This window comes from Thunnus thynnus, chromosome 5 (assembly GCF_963924715.1).
Source record: "Thunnus thynnus chromosome 5, fThuThy2.1, whole genome shotgun sequence".
Taxonomy (NCBI): domain Eukaryota; kingdom Metazoa; phylum Chordata; class Actinopteri; order Scombriformes; family Scombridae; genus Thunnus; species Thunnus thynnus.
Window position 1 is genome coordinate 7,030,641 of NC_089521.1, and position 22,842 is coordinate 7,053,482.

General features: G+C 38.9%; 1 protein-coding gene across 2 annotated transcripts in view; it reads right to left on the reverse strand.

The window, feature by feature from the left end:
- Positions 1 to 22,842, reverse strand: part of LOC137182600 (polypeptide N-acetylgalactosaminyltransferase 18-like) — a 183,916-nt gene that overhangs the window by 16,448 nt on the left and 144,626 nt on the right. The window contains exons 9-10 of one of the 2 annotated variants that reach the window (XM_067588927.1): positions 18,537 to 18,632; positions 2,499 to 2,666 (exon numbers count right to left, since the gene is read on the reverse strand). In XM_067588927.1, coding sequence (XP_067445028.1) covers positions 2,499 to 2,666; positions 18,537 to 18,632 — 264 coding nt within the window. The remainder of the gene's footprint in view (positions 1 to 2,498; positions 2,667 to 18,536; positions 18,633 to 22,842) is intronic. The other variant, XM_067588928.1, reaches the window with a different exon arrangement.

Below are 22,842 nucleotides of genomic sequence, written 5' to 3' on the forward strand. Positions count from 1 at the left end.
TGGCCTATCATTCATTTCCAAATGTGGGCCAGATCATAGGTATGGTGTAGTTTAGGTTCAATTCTGGGATAAGTACGGATTTTGGTCTGTCAGCCATATGTGTGTCTCATAAGGCCTTGACAGAACTCAGCCATACAGATATTCCATATCAGGCCCAGCTATGAGCCATATCAACTATTTGTATTTGGCTTAGTCCTGGTAGAAGTCTGGCTTTGTTATGATTCAGTTATAGCTGTCGTACCCTTGAGCCAGATATGGCTCGTCATTCACTTCCAAATGGAGCTTAGGGTAAATTCAGACAGGAAGACTATCTTTAACCATTCATTCATTTCCCACTCCTCTCTCTCTCCCCTGCTCCTCCCACTTTCACATCAGCTGTTTAGAGGTGTCACTCCTAGTTATCAGATTCCTCCACGATCCCTAACCGCCAATCACGGCTCAGCTGTCAAACTTTAAAATCTGTTTCCCTCTATGTCGCTGTCAGCTCTCATTCCAGAGCAATCATCGCGACCCTCCTTCATCCCATCCACCTCCACGGCCACGTCACGGAAGTTAGCTCCTCTCCCCTTCGTCCCGGATCACCATCTCACCTTCTCCACTCTGTGACTTCGGCACCAGGCCTGAGGTCACCAGAGGCCGCTACCACTCCACCATGATCTACGCCTCTTCATCACCACCACCAGTGTCTGGACTCCATCGGGGAGTTATCCTATTCTATTCTCACATTCATCTCCTTCCTTCATATTCAGTGACATCATGATGGGGTCTAATCGCCAAAGACTTTTCCAACTACATCTATCATGCTTGTTCAATAAACATCATTTACTTCATAAGAAATTGAGTCTCTCCTGATTGAAATGTGGGAAAGGCAATGTGCTATCAGGGTATAGTTATGGTTACCAACTCTCTCTCTCCACCTCCCTGCACTCGTATTTTCTCGTATTACTCGAGTGTAATTCAATTACCAGAAAAGAGGCAAAACACACAATAAACAAAGTTAAAGATGATTTGACTGATAGCTTTTTTTTTCTTCAAATTTTCTATAGATATTGCGATAATATTATCATGAATTCTTTTGGCCTCAATGATCATGCTGTGAAAATCTGATATCGTGACAGCCCCTAGTTCAAAGTAGTACATTGTACTCATATTTCCAAAACAAAAGTCTCTAGATTTAACCCTGAGGTAGATCCTATCTGTGACAAATGCAGATGATGCAATCATGCCTTTGACTAGTTAAATTTTGGAAGTCAGTGTTCCAAACTCTCTGAAATCTTACAATGCCCCATCGAGCCTAACCCTTTGACTGCTGTCTTTGGCATTCTCCCACTAGAACTGACGTTGCCCAAAACCAAACAAGATGTTCTGGCCTTCACCTCCTTACTGGTGCAACACGCTAAAGTATTCTTATTTTTTATTTGCTTTTTTTATTAATTTATTTTTGTTTTGTTTTTAGTATTGTAGGTTTTTATGTCTTTATTTTAAGAAAAGAAAATGTTGAACTTAATGTATTTCATTTCACTTTGCTCCATCCCTCTTGAATCTTTCATGCATCCAACATTTCATCTGCTCTGTTAGAAAAGCTAGTAGTTCAATCTCAGGCCTTATTTGACTTCTCTCCCAAACTTTTTATGAAGAAAATTGAGTTCTCTATTCCAAACCCCCATGGGTATGTGCCTAATGGGTTTCATCTCTTTGACTTCTGACATAAGTTGAAAGTGAGATTTCTGATTCTGGCCGGTGCTAATTAGAGGAAGAATCTGCTGCCAGTGTGCCCAGTAGCTACAGATACTGAGGAAACTGGAGAGTTGAAGGTATTGGTCTCTGGGGACACTGGACGATGGGTGAAAGAAAGAGAGGAAGGGTCTAAATTGTAGTTAAGTAAGCCTCTTATTCAGTCTGAAGTCTGTGACAAAAACAGCACACACACACACATACGCACGCGCACAGAAGCGAACAAATGCACACACACAGACCAGAGATGCCTTGGGCATGAATACAATAGTGTGTCTCCTTTATACTAATTATCCAGCTCCCTCTACTTATCTGTCATATTTTAGGACAACATGAAAAGTGTGAAGATTAAAAATAAGACAGAGGGTTGTTAAAAGTCAGAAACTGTGGATGTGTGAAAGCTCATTATCCATGTGCTTTTAAAACACCTATCACATAAAATAGAGGAAGAATGATCTGCACTCTAACAAAACCAGAAGAGGTGCCTCTTAAAAGTCAGAAACAAAGTGGAGAGGAAGACGCATGAAATCCACTTAATTCTAAAAAAAAAAAAAGAAAAAGCACACTCAAACCGAGAAAGCAGGACATTACAGCTACATACAGAATACCAATTAGCAAACCACTGAGATCAAAGTCTACATCTAAATGGACGATGTGAAATAGCCAACACCTGTGCACAGCTGGAGTTTGTTGTCTTGTTCATTGAGCTTCTGGTTGTGATTATGTAACTGTCTTCATTTGTTTGGGTGTTTTCTTTTTTTTACCTGAGTGAACGTCCATGTGAGCTTCATGTGCTTGGTAGCTGCGTAGCTGCACTCCAGCAGTCTGGGTCTGCTGTTCACGTCCACCAGACATTTGTTGTCGTCGTCATCGATTGTCGGACTCAGCACTCCCAGGTGAAGCTGCTGGGAGCTGGTGTAATACACATTCTGCTGGGATACAGAAAAAGGAAGTGAGGAGAGAAGATGTTTCACACACATTTGATGATGGCATGGCCCTCAAGAGCATACCTCATTCCTCCTTAGCTGTGGAAAAACATCATGATGTGGTGATAATTTGTTGGCTCTTGTCATCTTTATTGTGCAGTGTACAATTCACAAAATCAAGGTGTATTTTTGGGAGAATGTCTTGACAGACTAGTTGTTATTTCAATGTCATATAGTCTTATTTGTATGCAAATGAATTTCAGCAACAATCAAAACCTCTTTGCAGCTTTGTATCACAGTATATGAGACTTTCAAACTTGAGCTTGTGCTCAAGAACCGATCTACTAGTGATTTCACACTAGTGGGTCATTTCAATCGGTCCAGACCAAGAGAAAAAAAGGCCCATTGTTGCCTTTTAGTTCTGGTCTATTTCCTGCTCACATTGGCTTTTCATAAATGAACCAGGAGGAGTAAATTTGATGTTTTACAGACTGACAGGTAACTCATCCCCCATCATCAGCGCACCATTACAACCCACATAAGGAAAACAAATGGTGATTGACAGCAAGTCATTCTGTGCCCTACTGTATGTGTTTCATTATCGTCTCTAACAAAGAGACTGATGATTGATTGAAACAAACAATACTCAAAACTGCAACTGGAGTTCAAATATCATGAATATAATATAATATGATGAGGAAGGTAAGTTTTAAATGAGGAACTGCTAACACACCTCCTCAACCACTTAACTCCTTTTCACTTCCAGATGTATCATACTGAATGTGTTACCATGGTTACTGAATAATCTTGCATGATACTGTATATAGTTAACCCCATCTGTGTCTATTGATTGTGAAATTGCCAGAATACACACTGAAGAAGGGTGTCTTGCCTGAAACGTCTGTATGGCAGTATTATAAAGTCAAATTACAGTGCTGTCCTTGTCTGTCTTTTATATGATTAATTACACTGAGGATCCAGCACCCAGTCTTCAAGGTCTAATCGTTGGTTGAGTGCTTTGTATCTTATTTTGTTTGAACTGTTTGTGAACAAAATGTAACCAAAATGATGTACGGAGATGTCAACAGACTCACTGAAGCAGGAGCGACTATGTTTACTTTCTCGGAGTCTGAGTCCAGGAGGATATTGTTTCCACAGGTTCTATTCACTCCAGAGGCCTGTATGGAGTCACACACTGTTTGAGCAGCTTCGGAAAAAAGAAACAAGATCTCTACTTCACAGAACAGCGTTATCCCAATATTGGTGCAACAGCAGAATCCCATGGGGTCTACAGATAAACAAGGAACCTCCTCTTGGATGAGATAATGCAGAGTTTTGCAAAAAATGATGTGCAATACCAGTGTGTGAAATCTCTCTACTGTAGGTGTTCAGTTGGGTTAAAGGTGCAGTGTGTAGGATTTAGTGGCATCTAGTGGTGAGGTTGTAGATTGCAACAACTTGAATACCCCTACCCTTAAGTTGTTTTTTTTTTTACAGGCATGAGAAGGATACTGTCACAACCTGTCTCCCCTGGTAAAAAGTTTTTCAAACCTGAGAGTACATTTACACCACAAGTAAATAATCCATCAGTGGAAACCTTTTGTCGGCTAGTGGAAAGAGATCTTATGGACTTGTGTACCCAGAGTAAACAAAATACTTTGCCTTTTAATCTCTTAAGAGTCAGAGAGAAAAGCTCTAGCAGAGTTGATGAATAATGGGGACATTGTAATTAGCCATGCAGATAAAGGTGGGGCCATCATGGTCCAGGATAAAACCCCATACATACAAGAGATTGAAAGACAACTAAGTGACAGAGATGTTTATATTCCTCTACGCTCAGACCCTACTTTAAAGTTTGGTTAAAGCAAGATTGTCTTGAAACGGGTCTTAAGGGAGGGACAAATCAGTGAGGATGAATATAAATGAATGATTCAACACAGTCTGATATGACCTGTTATATCAACTCTTCCTAAAAATCCATGAGGACTTGTTACATGTTACATCCCCCAGGCTGACTGATCGTGTCTGTAGAAGGACATCTCACAGGGCCACTCTCTGTTGACTCTCATATCAAAGACTTGGTATATGCATTGCCTTCATATTTCAAAGACACTACAGACTTTTTGAATAAATTGAAAGACTGCCATGTGGACTCTAATGACCAATGTGGTTCTCCACCAAGACAATTTGATGTTATTTGGTTGTAGGTTGTAGTCTTTCACAGTACACTCAGACATTAGCAAGTAGAAAAGTCAAACAAACACTGATGAAGTAAACACTATGTCCTGGAGTAGCCTAATCCTTATTCAGAACAGGATTAGAACTGATTTATAGTTTAAATATAAGTAAATATTGTTTCTAGAGAAACAGCAGCAGTGTTTACAACAGCAAATTCACAATTTAAATTCAATAATATCTCAGTGGAAACAAATCTAAAATGTCAATAAAATAAATAATATACTTCTGACATCAAAATACTGATTGAAGTTTAGAAAGGATGAAGAACACAGCTGCTGGCACAAATTTAGCCAGCAGCTAAATTTACAAGAGTTTGCCAAATTTTAAGATAGGTGGCAAACTATATGTGATAAACAGTTAGGCTACATACAGACAGCTTTTGTTTTAGCTTGTTCATAACAATTTGCTAATAGCCTAACCAGCACACTGTGGTTGTGTAAAACATACCAATGGTGGATGGGATATTAACATTAAATATTAAAAAGTCTTAAATATTAAAAAAGTCAAATTGGAGTGCTGTCCTAGTCTCTAATTTCTATGATTAACTACACTGAGGATCCAGCAGCCAGTCTTCAAGGTCTAATCGTGAGTTGAGCGCGCTGTATCTTATTTTCTATGATACAGTATCTGTCATTGAGATTGCTTATATGATAGCTTCCTTGGCAGTTCACGATCAGCAAATGATAGAATTGTTGTTTATCACATGAATTCATGGCAGAATCACATATCTATGATAATAAAACATCGTGGTTGCCCCATGTTGCTTTGATGTATAATAATAAAATTAATATTGATACTAACATTTGTAACATAGTGGCACAGATGGACCTTTCTATGCATTTTTTCATTCATCAAGATTGTAACCGCATCGCACCTCCCGTTTTATTTTCTACTGTTCTTTTTTTATCTTTTAATTTAGAATGTATGTCTATTTTCTTACTGTGTATGTATCTTTGATATATTCATACTGTGTGTTTTACAGAAATGTCAGAAAAGGGTTCTTTCTTCTCTGAGACAACGGTCTCCTCTGCATTTTATAATAATGCACCTTTGCAAATGCCAAGCTGTAGCCTATACTCATGGTGGGTTCTGTCATTAGCAGTTGGGAGTCCTGAAAATAGGCTTTTTCTAAATTTTTTACCTCACCTGCACCTGCCAAGTCTCTGAACAACACTCTCACTTTTAATGTTGCAAGAAATAAACAGGCCACCTGTAACTGATCTAATTAAATAGAAAAACAGAAAGAAAGAAGAAAAGGAGGAGGAAATATTCAGTGGCAAGAGATGAAGAAGGAAGAAGAGAGGTCAAGGAAAGAAATGTAAATTCTGGCTAACTATTAACTGAGGAGGTTTTGCATACCTGAAAAAACAAAAAGGAAAACACAAGGACATGGTAATGAATGCAAATGTTGGCCCAGTTTTTAAGCATGCACAAACGTCTAGCTAGGTAAATCAAACACACCTTAAGCAGTTCAGGAATTTCAAACCATAAACTCAGACATGTATTTCCCCGAGTCTGACAGAACAGAGGAAGACGAGACAAAGAATCACAGACAGTCTGGCATGAGCACAGCAAACGAGAAGGATCAAGGTCGACATGAAATCCAAACAAGCAGAAAAAGTTGAGATCAAGGAGTAACAGAGGAGAAAGCAAAGAAACGGAATTTCTCAGAACAAACTTAAACACTTGCTGGGTGCTCCAACTGTGAGGGTGCGTGTTTCCAGAGGAGTGCGTGCAAGCACTGAGGAGGTCATTGATGAGAATGATGACCATCTTGCAGGAACAGGACATCTCTAGATAGTCGCCGTTATCACACTGTGAACCAACCACAGAGCTTTTAAGCCTCTGTTTAAAAACACTCCGAGACAGACAACAGCGCAGGAGATGTGTGCATGCGCGTGCATACGTGTATGAGCGTGTTGAGTATGCGCGAATGCTTCAGAGTGAGGATTTGTTTGTCTACATGTGCGCTAATAAGAGCGGTTAAACTTGCATCTGTCAATACATTGATGCTCGGCTCCCAACAGAGGGCTTAATGCTATCTCCTCTCCTGTCACGGCTTCTTAAAACCTCTAATAGAAGGATTAGCACAGTGCTGTGTTAGACAGATAGCAATCTCTCCTGACAGACTTAACAAGCGTGGACAGAAGAAAGCCAGTAAGCTAGGCTGATTTTTTGGTGTTTAATGCGTACTTTTAGCAGATGACATTTCGATCTGAGGAAAATCTTTGTGAAGTCAAACAAAAAAACATAGTGTTTAGTGATCTAATCTGTCATTTCAAGTGCTGTGTGACATTTTCGATATAAAAACTGAACTTACAGTACAGCGCCAGGCACATACCGTACAAATTATGCTGCATGTTGAGAGGGGTCCTCTAACAGGGGACCATAGTTGGACTGTCAGCAGCAGCTTTCATGTTAAACAAGACTCGAAGTTCAGAGGCCCCTGAGGCTGCAGGATTTGTAATGATAAATAATTAATTCATAAAGCCTTCAAAGATTTGTCTAACGGGGAGCATGAATGCACTCAGAAAATGTCATTGCATTAGATTTAGATGTTTTTGGCGCAAGTGGAAAATTTGGCCTGAAAGCAGTCATGAATGAAATGTCAGGGGTTCACCGAAAACTTACAGTAAGCAACCTGTTTCAGAATATGAATATCCACAGCCCATTATCTGTCAATCTGACCTGTCGCTGTTAAGATATCTTACTTGATGCGAAGTGTTAAAAGGACGGACAGACTAACTAAAAATAATTGAACCCTCAACTGTGGAAAGTAAAGGGATATTTTAATAAATTATTTTTAATATATTTATCAACAAAAACTATAAAGATTTTATAGTTGTGACGGTATGATTATACTTAACGCCAGGCTGTGTTTTGCTGCCCACTCTGGTTGAAAGTTTCAGCACTGACTACACCCAGCACCACTGATGGGTGAAGCTGTCACAGTGACGGGATGTCACAGGGTCCTGGAGTACATATGTACATCACTCCAGCAAGGTGAGAAGTGACATCACTGGAGGTCAACAAAAACAAGATTTTTCAGGTGATGTTAAAGGAAAAGTTCAGTTCAAGTTCAGTTTTTCAAGTCTGTCTTAATACAACAGTCAGGTGTCCATATGAACAGTGAAAGAGGTTTTCCTCGCTGTAATAATTCCTCCTGTTTATAATGGACATTAAAAGATTCCCTTCATGTGCTTTCAGTGTAAGTGATGGAGGCCAAAATCCACAGTGTGTCCACACAGTCATTTTGCGAAAAAATGCATTGAAAAGTTGATGTGAAGCTTATATGAGGCTTCAGCAGTCTGAGTTAGTCACATCAAGTGGATATCTGCCATATTTACTGTCTTTTTACCATCAAATTCCCTCTTTGTGTTTCCTCAGACAGTGTTTCCCTGTTGAGCTGAGGTGGAAGTATAGTAACAAAAAGAGAGACTTTGGCACTAAAAAGACTGTAACGATGAAAGATATCTACTTGATTTGACTCATTTGGACGACTGAAGCTTCATCTTAGCTTCAGATAAACTTTTAAATACATTTTTGCACAAGAGGAGGACTGTAGATTTTGTCCCCCATCACTTACATTGTATATGCATCATGAAGGGATCTTCTAATGGTCAGTATGAATAGGAGGAATGATTACAGTAAGGAAAACCTGTTTCAATGTTTATTTGGGCTCCTGACTGTTGTTTTAAGACAGACTTGAAAAATTGTGAACCCGTCCTTTAAGTTCTTCTTTAACCATAGGAGTGTCGGATCAGAAAACACTTTTAATTTTGCAACAGCCGTCATGCTTATTGGTGTTCTGGAGGGCAGTTACAAAAGACATATTTCTTCCTTTGTCATTCAACTTGATGTGATTCCCACATATAAAGTTTTTCTTCATAATCACTAACTTAGTATCTTTGTGTTTACCTTGATATACTGTAGTTGTTATTTTGTGGTCTCAATTTAACAAGCTTGTGTAAAAAAACCCTAAATAGCTACAAATTATAAACCTTTCAAGATTCATGACAAGAGAGACTATTTAACATACAGCACTTTCCCCGGTGACCTTCTGTGATTCATAGCCTTTGTGAGAATCAACATTCTACTACAGTTGATGTTTAAAATATGAAAATTATTATTTATAAAATGATCATTGTAAAGCAGTGGTAACTGTTCTGCCCTTCCCTAATTGATCTTTCAAAGATAATGACACAGTTAACCCCTGATGGTGCTGAGCTACAACACACACAAACTTGTTTGCTACCTGGACGCCTTGTGAAAGTGACTATATGTTCTAACTGAGGCTCCTGGTGAGCTTATTACTGACAACAGGGGATGTCATTAGACAGGCTAATCACTGATGTTTCCCTCAGCCATCTGCTCTGGTGGCGAGAAGACAACACAAACACACACAAGCAACACACAACAGCTGCAAAATTGTCTCAGTACATAATGAAGAGGTTCATCCAGACGGGTGGAGCAGAAAGAGGTAGAGGAGGAGAGTTAAAGAGAGAGAGAGCAGACAATGAGGTTAACTTGAGAAAAGCTGTTATTTTTGTAGATCATATAATGAACTGACAAAAAAAAATGTTTCCTGTTTCTACTACTCTGCAGCTCACACACACACAAAGAGAGAGAGAGAGCTCATTACAGTATCTAACACTGATCAGATTGCTGCCGGTTTTAATAGGCTTACAGACACAGTCATTTTCAAAATGGATTACTTCAGTGAAACAACAACCATTACAATATCTCTGTTTTATAACCACCGCTTTTTAATGACCCGCAAAATTAACCAGCGGGTTCCTCTATCTTTTCCTGTTCGTGATGCCTCTTACATTTCTTTTTTTCTCTCTCTGTGAAAATAGAAGCTTGTTGGAAATTCACACCTTTGCGAGAATTTCTCTAAAAAAGATAGCATTTGATCCCACTGGGAGGTTGTGTAAAGAAATGTATTTTCTTTCCTGCTGATGAATAGACACTGACAACACCTTCTCACAAAACAATTTTGTTAAAAGGTTAAAGTTTTAGAAAGTCCAGTGATTGGGTTTCTCTGACGAACACACATACACACACACACGTGCTATTTGCCAAAAGTTTTTGAAGTCTGGTAATTTGAGTTTTGTTGTATCAAACCAACTCTCCAATTTAAGAAAATCATTAAAATCATTAAAATCATAAATACACCACCATCCTTCTCCAAAATGATAAATCAATGTCTTCTTAAGTCTCTTTAGAGGGGACCTATTATGCTCATTTCCACCTCTATATTTTTATTGTGGGACTCCACTAGAGTGGCTTCATGATTCACAGTTCAAAAAAGTTCCCTATTTATCTTAAACTGGCCCTTTATACAGCCCCTCAGTTCAGCCTCTGTCTCTAACAGGCAGTCTTAGCTCCTGTCTCTTTAAGGCTCCTCTCCTGATGAGCCCACTCTGTTCTGATTGGCCAGCTTTCTGGAAGCTGCCGAGGGCAGCCGTATTAGACTTCTATTAAGTTACTGCTGATGAAAACCCAACATTTCCTGCTTTACCGCTTCATATTAAAAACTTGGAAATTACTAAATAACGGGAGACTTTTATCATGAAGAATTTACAGGAAATGTAATGTGTTCCTCACCAAATTAGTGGAGCTTTGTTAGTGGCACTAAAAACTGGTTGACACAACAACATATAGAGATATTTGGAGGTCTTTGTTCAGCAGAAAACAGTTAGAAATAATGCAGGGAGGAATAGTACAAGCAGAGACAGCCACAGTGATGATGTTTGATGAAGAGCTGCAGACAACCAGCACACTTTAAACAGGTAAACTACTTATTTAACTTTGCCCTGCTGTGTAAATGAAAAACACTCACAGTGTGCCAGCTCGACTTCAGTCATGGCTCAGCATGACTACCCCCAAAACAATGGAAAAACACCATAATGTTAGCGGAGCGGAGCAGTGAACTTGCGTGCTGTGCGTGGAGCAGAGGACCATATATAAAGAAATCCATAATGAGCTGACTTCGACTTGGACTGTAGAAGTAGAAAAAACATTGGAAACCGAGCGTTCAGAGCAGTCTAAAGCTAGTGCTTTTTGCTCACAGGGATTACTTCTAAATATGTTTACCTCATTATTTGACACTTTGGCCACATTTAATATGAACATCTGACATTGTGACATTATATACATGACAAATAAGGAAATAAGGAAAAGCATAATAGGTCTAATTTTCAGACCACACACCAATCTTCTTAGCAAGGATCTTGGAACCCATTGGCTATCTGTCTGACAAAGATTTAGCCTCTGGGACAACAGCCAATATTACGGGGGTTCTGGTGTCGCAAGCAGATATCCGGATCACGGATAATGGATATCTGGGCTAAGACTGCTTTTTCTGTGTGCTGGTTGTTGTTTACAGTCCGATTAGCAACTTGAGATGGTCCAGACGACATTTTGGCTAATCTCTGTAAACAGATGTAGGCATATGAATGCAGATTAATTTAAAAAAAGCAAATAAAAAGTTAATTCATCGTCACATGATAGCCAATGGGTTCTGAGATTGCATTTCGGCCAATGCGCTCTGCCTCTTTTGCTTTCCACATGGACTGTTTCCCTGCATGCAACCAAAGCCTGCTCAAATATGATTGGTCAATACTACTCGGACTACAAAAGGACTACAAATGGTACCAAAACCTTGTCCTGCTGCTTACAGATTCTGCATTCATATGCAGATATCTGATTATAGAGATCAGGCTCCAATATTGAGAATAAATGTTGTCATCCAACCCTTCTGCAGGCCTGAAATTAGACACTCATTCAACAGCCACATTAATTTTTAGAAAACTACAAAATGTGATATAGAGACTGGTTTCCTGTTCATAAACAGTGGAGGATATGTATGCAGCAAGGAGGCAGAAGACATTGGTACTATGTCATGATAACTTATTATGGACATTTTTATCATGTAGAAAATTTCTTTAGAGGTGCATGTTGAGAGACAACTGATGGCTGTCGCTAGCTAACAAGATGCATTGAAATCAAGTGAGAAATGGCTGCTAGTAGCAGTAATAATGCTAACACAAACCACACCAGTAAATTACTTTTGGCAGTGACAAACTGAAAACCAAAGCAGAGCAGCTTCAGGGTTTAATGTTAGAAGAAATCTACTTGTCTGAAGCCAATTTTTACTTGCCCCTATGAAAATTGTTTTATTTATTAGCAGTTATCAAATAACAACAAAAACTAAAGTTAATTGTCATGTTTAATCTTTATTTAAGTAAATGAAACAGAACAAGGACACAGAGTGTCGTAGATGCAAAGCAACAGACATTCTTGCAAATCAAAAATGGTATGACTCATCCCCTATATTTCACTGAACACTAAATTCTTTTGATCAGCCCAAATAATGGAATAGACTCCCTAACCCGATGGCAAATACATTTTTTAGACTAATTTTTTCCACTCCAAGCTTCCTGATTTGCCTTTTTAATGTTTCTCGTTCTCGAGAGTATTTATGGCAGTGGAAAATTACATGCTCCACTGATTCCTCTATTTGACAGTGCTCACATAATCCTGAGGGATGTTTGTTACACGCATTACACTACTAGCCTACTCAATTCTTGATTGGCCAATATTCTCTGATGTGTTCAAGGGGAGGGGGCTATGCTGTGTGCCAGAGAACGAAAGCATAATTTATGATATGATGATGATAGAAAAAATCATTGAAACTTTTTTAATTTTTTTCATTTTTTTTAGTTTTTTACCACTTGCCCAGTCGGGAAGTGAGTTGCTAGATTTAGTAGCCTGAGGTGGCATTTTATTTGCCCCAGCCAATTGGGCAAGAACTATTGTTGAACCATGCAGCAGCTTGAAGAGCAGCAATGGTTTTCACACCTTGGACACTTATGCTATGTCAGGTTATTTAAAGGGGCCTCAAACACAAATAATCAAAGCTAGGATTATACTTAACTTTAATTAGCATAAGCTACATTTATTTTGCATGTATACAAGATTCTTATTTTAGCTTATTCTGTATTGAAGTGTGGCTAAGAGAGCAGAATGGATTGCTGATGTGTGCACATTTACATTTTTGCATGTGCATTTACTCAAGAACTGCACAATTTTGAAGTACTTCTACTTTATTCCTGTATTTCCATTTTCTGCTACTTGATATTTATATTCAAGAAATCAGTCATGAATATACCTGCAGTACTTATACATGTATTGGACTATAGTTACTAGTGACTCTGTAAATTAAAATGTTATTTGTAGAACATATGATGAGCCTATGAAATATTACGCATTTTTATAGATGCATAATTTTATTTGTAGAGCCCTTCAAGATATTCAAAGATGCTTTACACAAGTTAAAAAGATCCTTAACTACAAAAACACACTTATAAGCAAGCGAGGTAGCACAGGACATTATTAACACATTAGAAGCAGTTCTACAAAAGGTGAGTTTTGATTAACATTTTGATCACTCATTCAACTTTTTAAAACTGCTTTTAATGCATAATAATCTAATAGTATATGTAACACTCTAACAGAGCCCATTTAGCTCTCTTCTTTCACTCTCTAGCTCCGTCGACCACAGCTGCTCTCTCTCTCTCTCTTTCTCGTCTTTTTTTTTTAAATGAGTCGGGAAGCCAACAGCAAAGTCTAACTTTACTTTTAACGTTATGAAACCAAGAGAAATGTCCTCCCCTCCTATTAGCAATGTCTTTGTACTCCCCTACGGCAGGGTTTAGCTCTGATCAGTCTGATCGCTGGCTGTGATTGGCCACCGCAGCGTGACTTCGGGTTGTGTTTCTCCAAAAGTTGACTCTGGATCAACTTTCTCGCCACAGGCCAGTACAGCCAAAACTCCCGCAGTCTAAACGCACTACCCCCATTCAAATGAATGGGAGGGCTGCCGTTCTCGCCGCACCACCTGATTCGGTCTGAATATGGCCTTAGTCATTTGATCCAGTGTTCTTATGAAAACATTGATTAGGGCAGCTGTAAGTAAAGAATCTCAATACTTCTTCCCTGTGAGTGCATGCTTGACAAACACCCACTTTATGGCAAAACTATTTTTTGGTATTCTACACATGAGTCATGAATCCCTAAAGTGCATACTGTATGAGCACCGTCAAAACTTCTAAAATCTCTTTTGCACGTGAGCTGACACATTTGCACAATTCCTGACTCCAAGTGGGAGATCAGAGTCTGTAAAAAAACACTTTTATCAGGACCTTCAGGTGAACATTTTTTTATTGTACAGGTTCTATTGACAGTACAGCGGATGTGACATGAATGCAACATGAGGTCGATAGCTGTGGTCATTTACTGGCATATATAAAGAAGTGCTTAGCTGAACACTTGGCAATGAATTCCTTCCTCTGTGTGATATCTCTCTCACTCTCAGTTTGTTAAAGTCTCTCTCTCTCTCTCTGCCTGTCTTGCATATCCTTCCAGGCTTCCCTCCCCTCGTCTGTGTCAAGTGGCTGCCACGGAAATTGAGGAACGTTATGCATCGTTGACATTCAACAGTTCATCAGGTATTCAAAGCCATATCCACCATCCAGTTGGACACACACGCACACACACAGAAATGGAGTGATTCTCTTCAGAAAGAAGAGGACTCAGAGGTAATCTAAAGGATTGGACGAATCAGAATAAAAGGATCTGAATGGGAAATAAGAAGTACTGGTGGGAATAACATTACAAAAGATACTCCACATGAATAAAGAATAAAGAGTGAAAAGTGATAACGGCATGACAGAAGACCTGAAGAATATTTGAGTCTTTGATGTTGGCTATGAAACAGTTCCTGTTGCTTTTTGCTCTGCATCCTCAGGCGGCTTATCACTGATTTTTCAGAACTATTACACATAGCATCTTTTTGGCAGTCCAAGATCAATATACACCAGATCTGATAGTGAAAATGGGGTTAGTGTTGTTTCACCATATGTCAATTTGAGTAGGGTTTGTCACCAAGGTCTAAAATTTCATTTGGCTAATGCACAGAGCGGCTGTTTGTGCATGTATGTGTGTGAGAATATCCATTAACAGCAAAGATTATGAATCTATCTATTATATACTAACATTCTCTAATCCCTCGATGATTACAGCAGCAGGTACAGGACAGATAATAACTTCAATTTCCTTTTATGTGCAGCGTAATGTATGATTCTAAAAGCCCAAATCTCCAGTCTATCAAGTGATTAGTTCCCCTTGCTGATCCTGTACTGTGTAATGATATTTTGCTGTTATCTTGACTTATCCTAGTAAAGCCCAGATATATCACTGTTATCTGGAGATATGTTACAGTGCAGTGGGTAAATTATGGATTGCTAGAAGTAATTTTCCTTTTTGGTAAGATGGAATTCCTCCACAAATATGAGCGAACAAATTATCTGTTCATTTGTTCTGCCTTTAATACCCCCAAATAACTCCATTGCCGGCTAAATCTTGCTTCGCTACCACTAACTGGAGAAGCACACGCTGAGCTTTGAAAGTAGTTGTGTCAGAGTTCAGAGCATCAAAACAACCTCTAATATTTTCACAAATTAGAATCATACAGGCCAAATGAATAATACTGCATCATTCTGTGTCCCAGGGGAGGGAAATAAAATTGGCCCACAGGCCTCAATTTGGGCAGTTCTGGCTGGTACTCAGGGCAATCTGCTCCGCCACAGGCTGAATACATTTACCTGCTATCTGTCCTTCCCATCCCCAGTGTGTCTGAGCCAGGTCCATGTTGTGAATGTGTAAACTTTTCATAGAGTGCCTCTCAAGCCAAACCAGCACACTCTGAATTAAGTTTTAAAAGTAAAAAAGCTCAAGACCCTTTCCACACCTCTATTTCTTGTGTTTAAATAAATAAATACATAAAGAAAGAAAGAAAAAGAAAAGTAGACATCCTCCATTCCAAAACCCTCCAAACTCAAGAGCTGAGCCCAGAAAAAGTCCCCTATGTCAGCTGGTGCTGAGACTAACTGCCCCCTCTCAGACACACTCTGACCAGTCTCACACCAACACTGCTTTTCAAACACCAATCAGAAGAAACCAAATTATAACGCAATGTAAAGAAACCTATTTGGAACCTTGGAAAGAAGAAACTAAAAGCCAAAGTAGATCAGAAGGTTATCTGGCCCTAAAAAGAGATGATGAATTGGCAGAATATCTACTACTCTACTGTCAGAGCTAGAAAACAGAGACAGATCCTCACCAAGTACAGGCTCACTGACCACATATTAGCAATCGTAAAAGAACGACACAAAAAACCATGGCAACCAAAAGAAAACAGAATATGTGGTCACTGTTGGACAGGTGAGGTTGAGACAGAGATGCACTTCTTCTTACAATATAAAACATTCAATAAAATAAGGAACATTTACTTTAACAAGTTAACAACTCTCAAATTTCAGATTTCAAAGAGTTTAATGACCTCTCAAAATTAAAAAATACTCCTAGGAGAAGGAGACAGGGCATATCTTGATGCCCAATATGTATCAACATAACCTGAAACACACACACACACAAACTGTCTATACTATACATATATATATACACATAGGTACATAGATATACTAGATATAATTAATATATTTCAATCTTAATGTTATGTTAATGTCATTTTTAATCATTGACTCTTGATGCTTTGGCAATATGGTTGTTGTGTTATTCATGCCAATGAAGCAAATTTGAATTTGAATTTAAATAAATAAAGACAGTAAAGGAGAAAATGTACTAATACAACTAAATTTCTTTATCAGCACCTGCTGATTATGCTGTCTCCAGGAGAGAGAAAATGTGAAAAGGAAAAGACAGGAGAGACAAGAGAAATGCCAACACAGCTGTTTCAGCGGCTGATGCTGTATTGCTGAGTATGACCCAGATAGAAAGTTTGATTTTTCAGATGTCAAGGCGCCGGTCAAAGCTATTAACTTTACTAACAGTGGAGGCGAGGCTTGGAGTGTCCTGAGAAAGCTCTTCTAGATGCCGGGCCCGAGATGTAGTCAAGTCTAGTGGTGATTATGCAGGCTTCTTTATGGCAGCCGTGATATAATGCGGACAGTAAAATATTAATCTTTAATTTGTCGAAATGGAGAATATTTCAAAGTGGTGAAAAGTGGAAATATACAGTCACACTCCCTTGGTGTTTGAAGTGTTTTCAGTAATGCCATTAAAGGGGCAACAAGTGCAGACTTTACTGCCCCTTAGAATCAAATAGCCTTAAATCTGCAGAGGGCTGATAGAGTTGTTGATTTGCCTCAGTGACTCAAGGATTAGTTTCAGATATTTCAGCTGCAAAGGCCAAACAGTTTCACTCTACAAGCAAAACAGCATAAGCCAAAGCAGTATTATTAAAGCATGGTGATAGATTAGCTTTTTGCTAGCATTCCCCCTCTAATTAGCCAGCTGAGTCATTATGGAAATGTGACTTTTCCATTTATGTAAATTACCGGCCCCCATAACTCCATTTTACTGATATCCGTATATGGAGAAAGTCACCACAATTTATAATCTACTCTAACTACAAACAGTGCAATTTCCTCCTTACTTGGGGATATTTAAAGCTGCACTAATCAATATTTTTCATATTAACAATTGATCAAATGTTTATGTGCAATGTGGAAGAGGTTGTTCATAGGGACAAACCCACAGAGAATTATTGCTCGAACCTTTAGTTCTCCCTCAGCTCTACAGAGCCTTTTAGCACCTCTTAGCTCATTGTTTTGGCTTCAGGCTGGCAACTCTGATCTTATCAACATCATTTCCAGCAGCAGGAAGCTGTTTTCAGCCAAATGGCTCTGATAAATCCACTGTATACTACCTGCCAAGACAAAGTTAGAGACTAGCTCGTGAACATCATGGAGAATTTTACTAGTTTAAGAGCCAGGTATTTCCCTAAGGAGTTGGTGGAGACCAAAAACAGCTAAAAAGAGAGTGAATTTTGACTGACATTCATCAGGTGGACAGACACATGACTTCAAATGTATGCTAATGTTGCTCCATGTCTATGGATGTGTTAATAAGCTTAACATGTTCAATGTAATAACTTTCTGGGGGAATATACAGTAGTTGTGTCCACAAGTGACTCCTCATCACAGGTTGCATCCATTAGTTGTAAGCATTTCAGTCAAAGAGTGATTTTCGATTTTTTACAGGCCTGAAGGGGTCAAGCTATCCAGTATTTCACAATAAAAATGCAAAGATTAGAGAAAAAAAAATCAGAATTTTGTTTTTAATGTTTCCCAACACAGTAATTATCTGATGACCCCTTATATTCATATCATGTACGTAACCTTGTGGGTGCCTGACCCTCAATGACAATATGTTATGTTCTCAAAAAAACTATTTTATAATGTAATAATATTTTTGTGGATTGAAGTTTAGAACTAGGACAACATACTGTATGTGTTTTAGTCTTACACAGACTATTATACATTGTTGTGTAGAGAACAAAGAGATATCACTCACCCATCTCTCCTACTATAATGCAACTTTATGCAATGTTTTCTCACTCTAAATCCTTCATTTAAAATAACAAAGGCTGCTAGGGAGTCAGATCATGTACTGCTGATAACCTCTCCTGTGTGATCGGTTTTTTTTTTTAGTTTTTGTGTTTCATGTGTTTGGAGAAAACAAAGCAGAATAGAAAGAGAGCCCACTGACCTGCGGTGTCATACCATGACAGACATACATGATGGGAACATTGTCAGTGTCCGGTCCTTGGTCCAAACACAGGTCATCTCTGAGACTGTTCTTCAACTGGAAAAATGAGGGAGAGTAAAACAGGGAAAAGGGGGGTAGAAGGAGTAGGAGAGAGAAAAAAATGAAAAAGTGATCTAACGTATTCAATGTATCCCATTAAAACTCTCCGTTGATGGGTTTTAACAGGCATACATATGTCTAAGATTGTAGAACACATAAGAAAAAGGAAGAAGAAGAGGACACCTCTCTCTCATACACACATTTAGGCTGGAGATATACTTGCTTTTTAACCACGCCTTCTGCGTTGTGAAAGGAATTGTTCACATACTTGCCTATGTATTTTGCGTGTTACTGGAGGATTCCACTAGTGAGCACACCAGACAACTAAGGATATAAATAGAACTTATGGATTCGATGATGTAAACAATAAACATGGTGACACTCGAGGAGGTGACTATTTTGTTAATTCTGAGATCACGACAGAAAAAGCGACAGTGGCGCCATCATAGGTGGTATGTAAGGCCCTAAATCAAGCACATTATGACAATGGTGCATATGTTTCTGCGAGAAACTGATGATGAGAAACACCACCAGTAATTTCAAATGTCTGCCAGGATGTTTGATGATTTTCCCCGTTGGATTAGCCCACTGATTATACACCACAGCACATGCAGTGAGCCAGTCAGTTCAGCAGGGCGGCTTGTGGTCACCCTCCACTTTCTACCAAGAGGCATCAGCTTACAAGCCTCTCCAGCCATACTGCCCCTACACTGCTCCTACCGTTCATGTGCGTAGGATACGCAAGGCAGCCTTCATGTGCAAGTGAATGCGTAGTTAAAAACAAGTATATCTCTGGCTTTGGTCATCACATTTGCGGCACTATTTCTCTCCTCAATGCAATTTCAGGCTGTCAGAGCTCAGCAGCCTTTGGACAAAGGGAAGCCTCTGGGCTTACCTCAGGCACATTCACACCGAGCCAAGGATGTAGTTAAAATGCCTTTATTGGTAAGGGCATATCAAAGTTTAAAAATATCACCAAAAGGAGAATGTCACATTCCACTCTGGCATTTTAACTACATCCTTGGCTCAGTGTGAGTGTGCCTGAAGTAAGATCAGAGGCTTCCCTTTGTCTATAGTTGACCAGTTTAACTTCTAGAACACCTTGCATTCAACTGGAGATTACTACTTTATAACCACGAACACCCAGTATTTCTTAATGTTGCTCAGCAGTCTTTTATTTAATCATAAAAACATGGCAAAGAAAATGCACCTCATCTTTAGTCTCATTTTGTTTGTCTCTTGTGAAAGGACCTCAATAAAACTAATGCTGTGTTTTACAGACTAATAGCAACTACAGATGGGTGACAAATTAAAGTAAAAACCAGTAAAAGTTTGAATGCTTGACCCCTACAGTGAAGGGATCCAGTGTCTCTGTAATGCTTTGGGGGTATTTTGCTGGTATGGTTTGGGACCACTTGTCCCCTTAGAGGGAAGGGTCACTGCAAATCAATACAAAGTTTTTCTGAGTGATCACCTTTATTCTATGATGAAACATTTCTATCCTGATGGGAGTGGTCTCTTCCAGGATGATAATGCCCCAATTCACAAAGCACAAGGGGTCACTGAATGTTTTGATGAGTGTGAAAATGATGTGAATCATATGCTATGACCTTCACAGTCACCAGATCTCAACCCAATTGAACACCTTGGTGGTTGAGAGTGCTGTCTAACACATGTTAGACAGCACTCTCAACCACCATCATCAAAACACCACATGAGTGAATATCTTTTGGAAGAATGGTGTTCATCCCTCCAGTACAGTTTAAAGACTGTGGAATCAATGTCAAACTGCATTGAAGCTGCTGTGGTAGCACGTGGTGGCCCAACACCTTACTAAGATACTTTATGTTGGTTTTTCCTTTGATTTCTCAACCGTCTGTAGATTTATGCTTTATATCTTTGAGGGTATAGTTCAACATTATTAGATTGCTTTCTGAGAGCGAGATGAAAAAGCCTGATTTCAATCACATGTCTGTGTATTCAGTTGGGAGCTGGAGTCAGGAAATGTTCAGCCTAGCTTTGCATTAAAGGATAGCTTCACAATTTTTCAAATGTGTCTTCAAACAACAGTCAAGGGTCCATATGAACACTGAATGAGGTTTTCTTCGCTGTAATCATTCCTTCTGTTCACACTGGCTATTAAAAGATCCCCTTCAAATGTGTTTTCCATATAAGTGATAATTCATTTTGAGCAGTCAGCAGTCTGAAGCCCCTTTTATACAACCTGTTCAAGGCGGGAATGTTGCACTGTTATTCCACCTAGCCATTCTGTATAAAATGTATGAACATTGGGGGCATTGTTGTCCCGCCATTAAGCCAGCAGTGGAGGTAGTCACATTGCAGATTCGACATGTGTGTAAAAGGGAGAGCTGGCATGGCGGAACAGTCAAAACTAGACGCTGACGCTGTTGTGTTACATGTCACGCCTCTGATTCTGGCATGTGGACATGCTATCTAACATCACACATGGGGACAGCTATACGCCGGCTTTGTTTGGTTCAGTGTAAAAAAGCAAAGCGGGCATAATGAGGGGTCTTCTTTACGGCAATATTGTGGGATTTCTATTTAAAAGGGGCTAGAGTTAGTCATATCAAGTGGATACAGTATCTGCCACATTTGCAGTCTTTTTAGCATCAAATTCCCTCTTTGTGTTTCCCTGTTGAGCTGCGGTGGAAGTATAGTAACAAAAAGAGGGATTTTGGCACTAAAAAGACTGTAACATTGAAAGATATCTACTTGATTTGACTCGCTGAAGCTTCATATTAGCTTCAGTTAAACTTTTAAATACATTTTTTGCACAAAAGGAGGACTGTGGATTTGGTTCCCCATCACTTACATTGTAAGTGCATTATGAAGGGATCTTCTAATGGTCAGTATGAACAGGAGGAATGATTACAGCAAAAAAATTCAAAAAATTTCAATGTCCATTTTTTGGGAATCTGATTATCGTTTTAAGACAGACTTGAAAAATTGTGAACCTGTCCTTTAACACTGGAGTTAGACGAAAACAGCTTTGCTAGCTGCTAAAAAACATGGCTATCAACACAAGCTGATGTATTCACAATTGTACATCTTTTGTTTTACTAATACATAAGTGGTGTTGGTGAGTTTATTTTTTCACTCTGGCACTTTGGACAGAGCCAAACTAGCTGTTTCCCTGCTTCCTCTGTTTAGCCAGTTTAGCTTGATACACATCCTGACTCCGGACGTGTACTTAATGCACAGATATGAGATTGATATTGATATTCTCATCTCACTCTGAGGAAGAAATAAGTGTAGCTCAAAATGTGGAAGTATTTCCTTAAGCTAATTACAGATATATATGGTTTTATTCTATAGATGTGATGTTTAAGGCACATTATTGGTCTATGACATACAGATCTTTGTTTCTCTCCCTACCTGCGTCCTTCTCTCCCCTCTAGCCTACACGTCTTTCTTTCTCTGACTCTGCATTATGAGTTAATCCATTATGAAAGAGTGGTACACTACACCGCTCTGGTTGTGTAGCTAAATTGAAGACAAATGGAGCCACAGCAGGCTAATTACTGCTTGCCAGGAGAAAGTCATACAAACACTTTAAACTAACCTTCACCTTTTTTTGACAGCTGCAAAGTCATATTTCACAAAGGAAAATCATCTGTACTTTTTAGATTGCAGGTTAAACTTTTAATTTGGCTATTTTCCACATTACAGACTAATTGTACAATATATGTAAATTAGTGCAGGAGATCAATATACTTCAGTTTGTCCTTGTTCTTTGAAAATATTTACAAGGGTCATGAATTCATATTTTAAAGGGAATTTCAAGTGTATTTCCACTTTTGTGGTGATCTCATTTTTTTAAATAATGTTGCTAAAGTTCCTAAATCTCAGGAATTTACGTGGTTAGTGCAATGTTACCCTAACCGATTATGTGTAGAAATAAACCAGAATTATCCTTTAAAGGCAGCTGAAAGGACGGGTTCATGATTTTTCAAGTCTGTCTTAAAACAATAGTCAGATACCCTTGCTGTAATCATTCCTCCCATTCATACTGACCATTAGAATATCCCTTCATAATGCACTTAAAATGTAAATGATGGAGGCCAAAATCCAAAAGCCTCCTTCTGTGCAAAAATGTTTTTAAAAGTTTATCTGAAGCTAATATGAAGCTTCAATAGATATTTTTCATCGTACAGTCTTTTTAGTGGCAAAGTCCCTCTTTTTG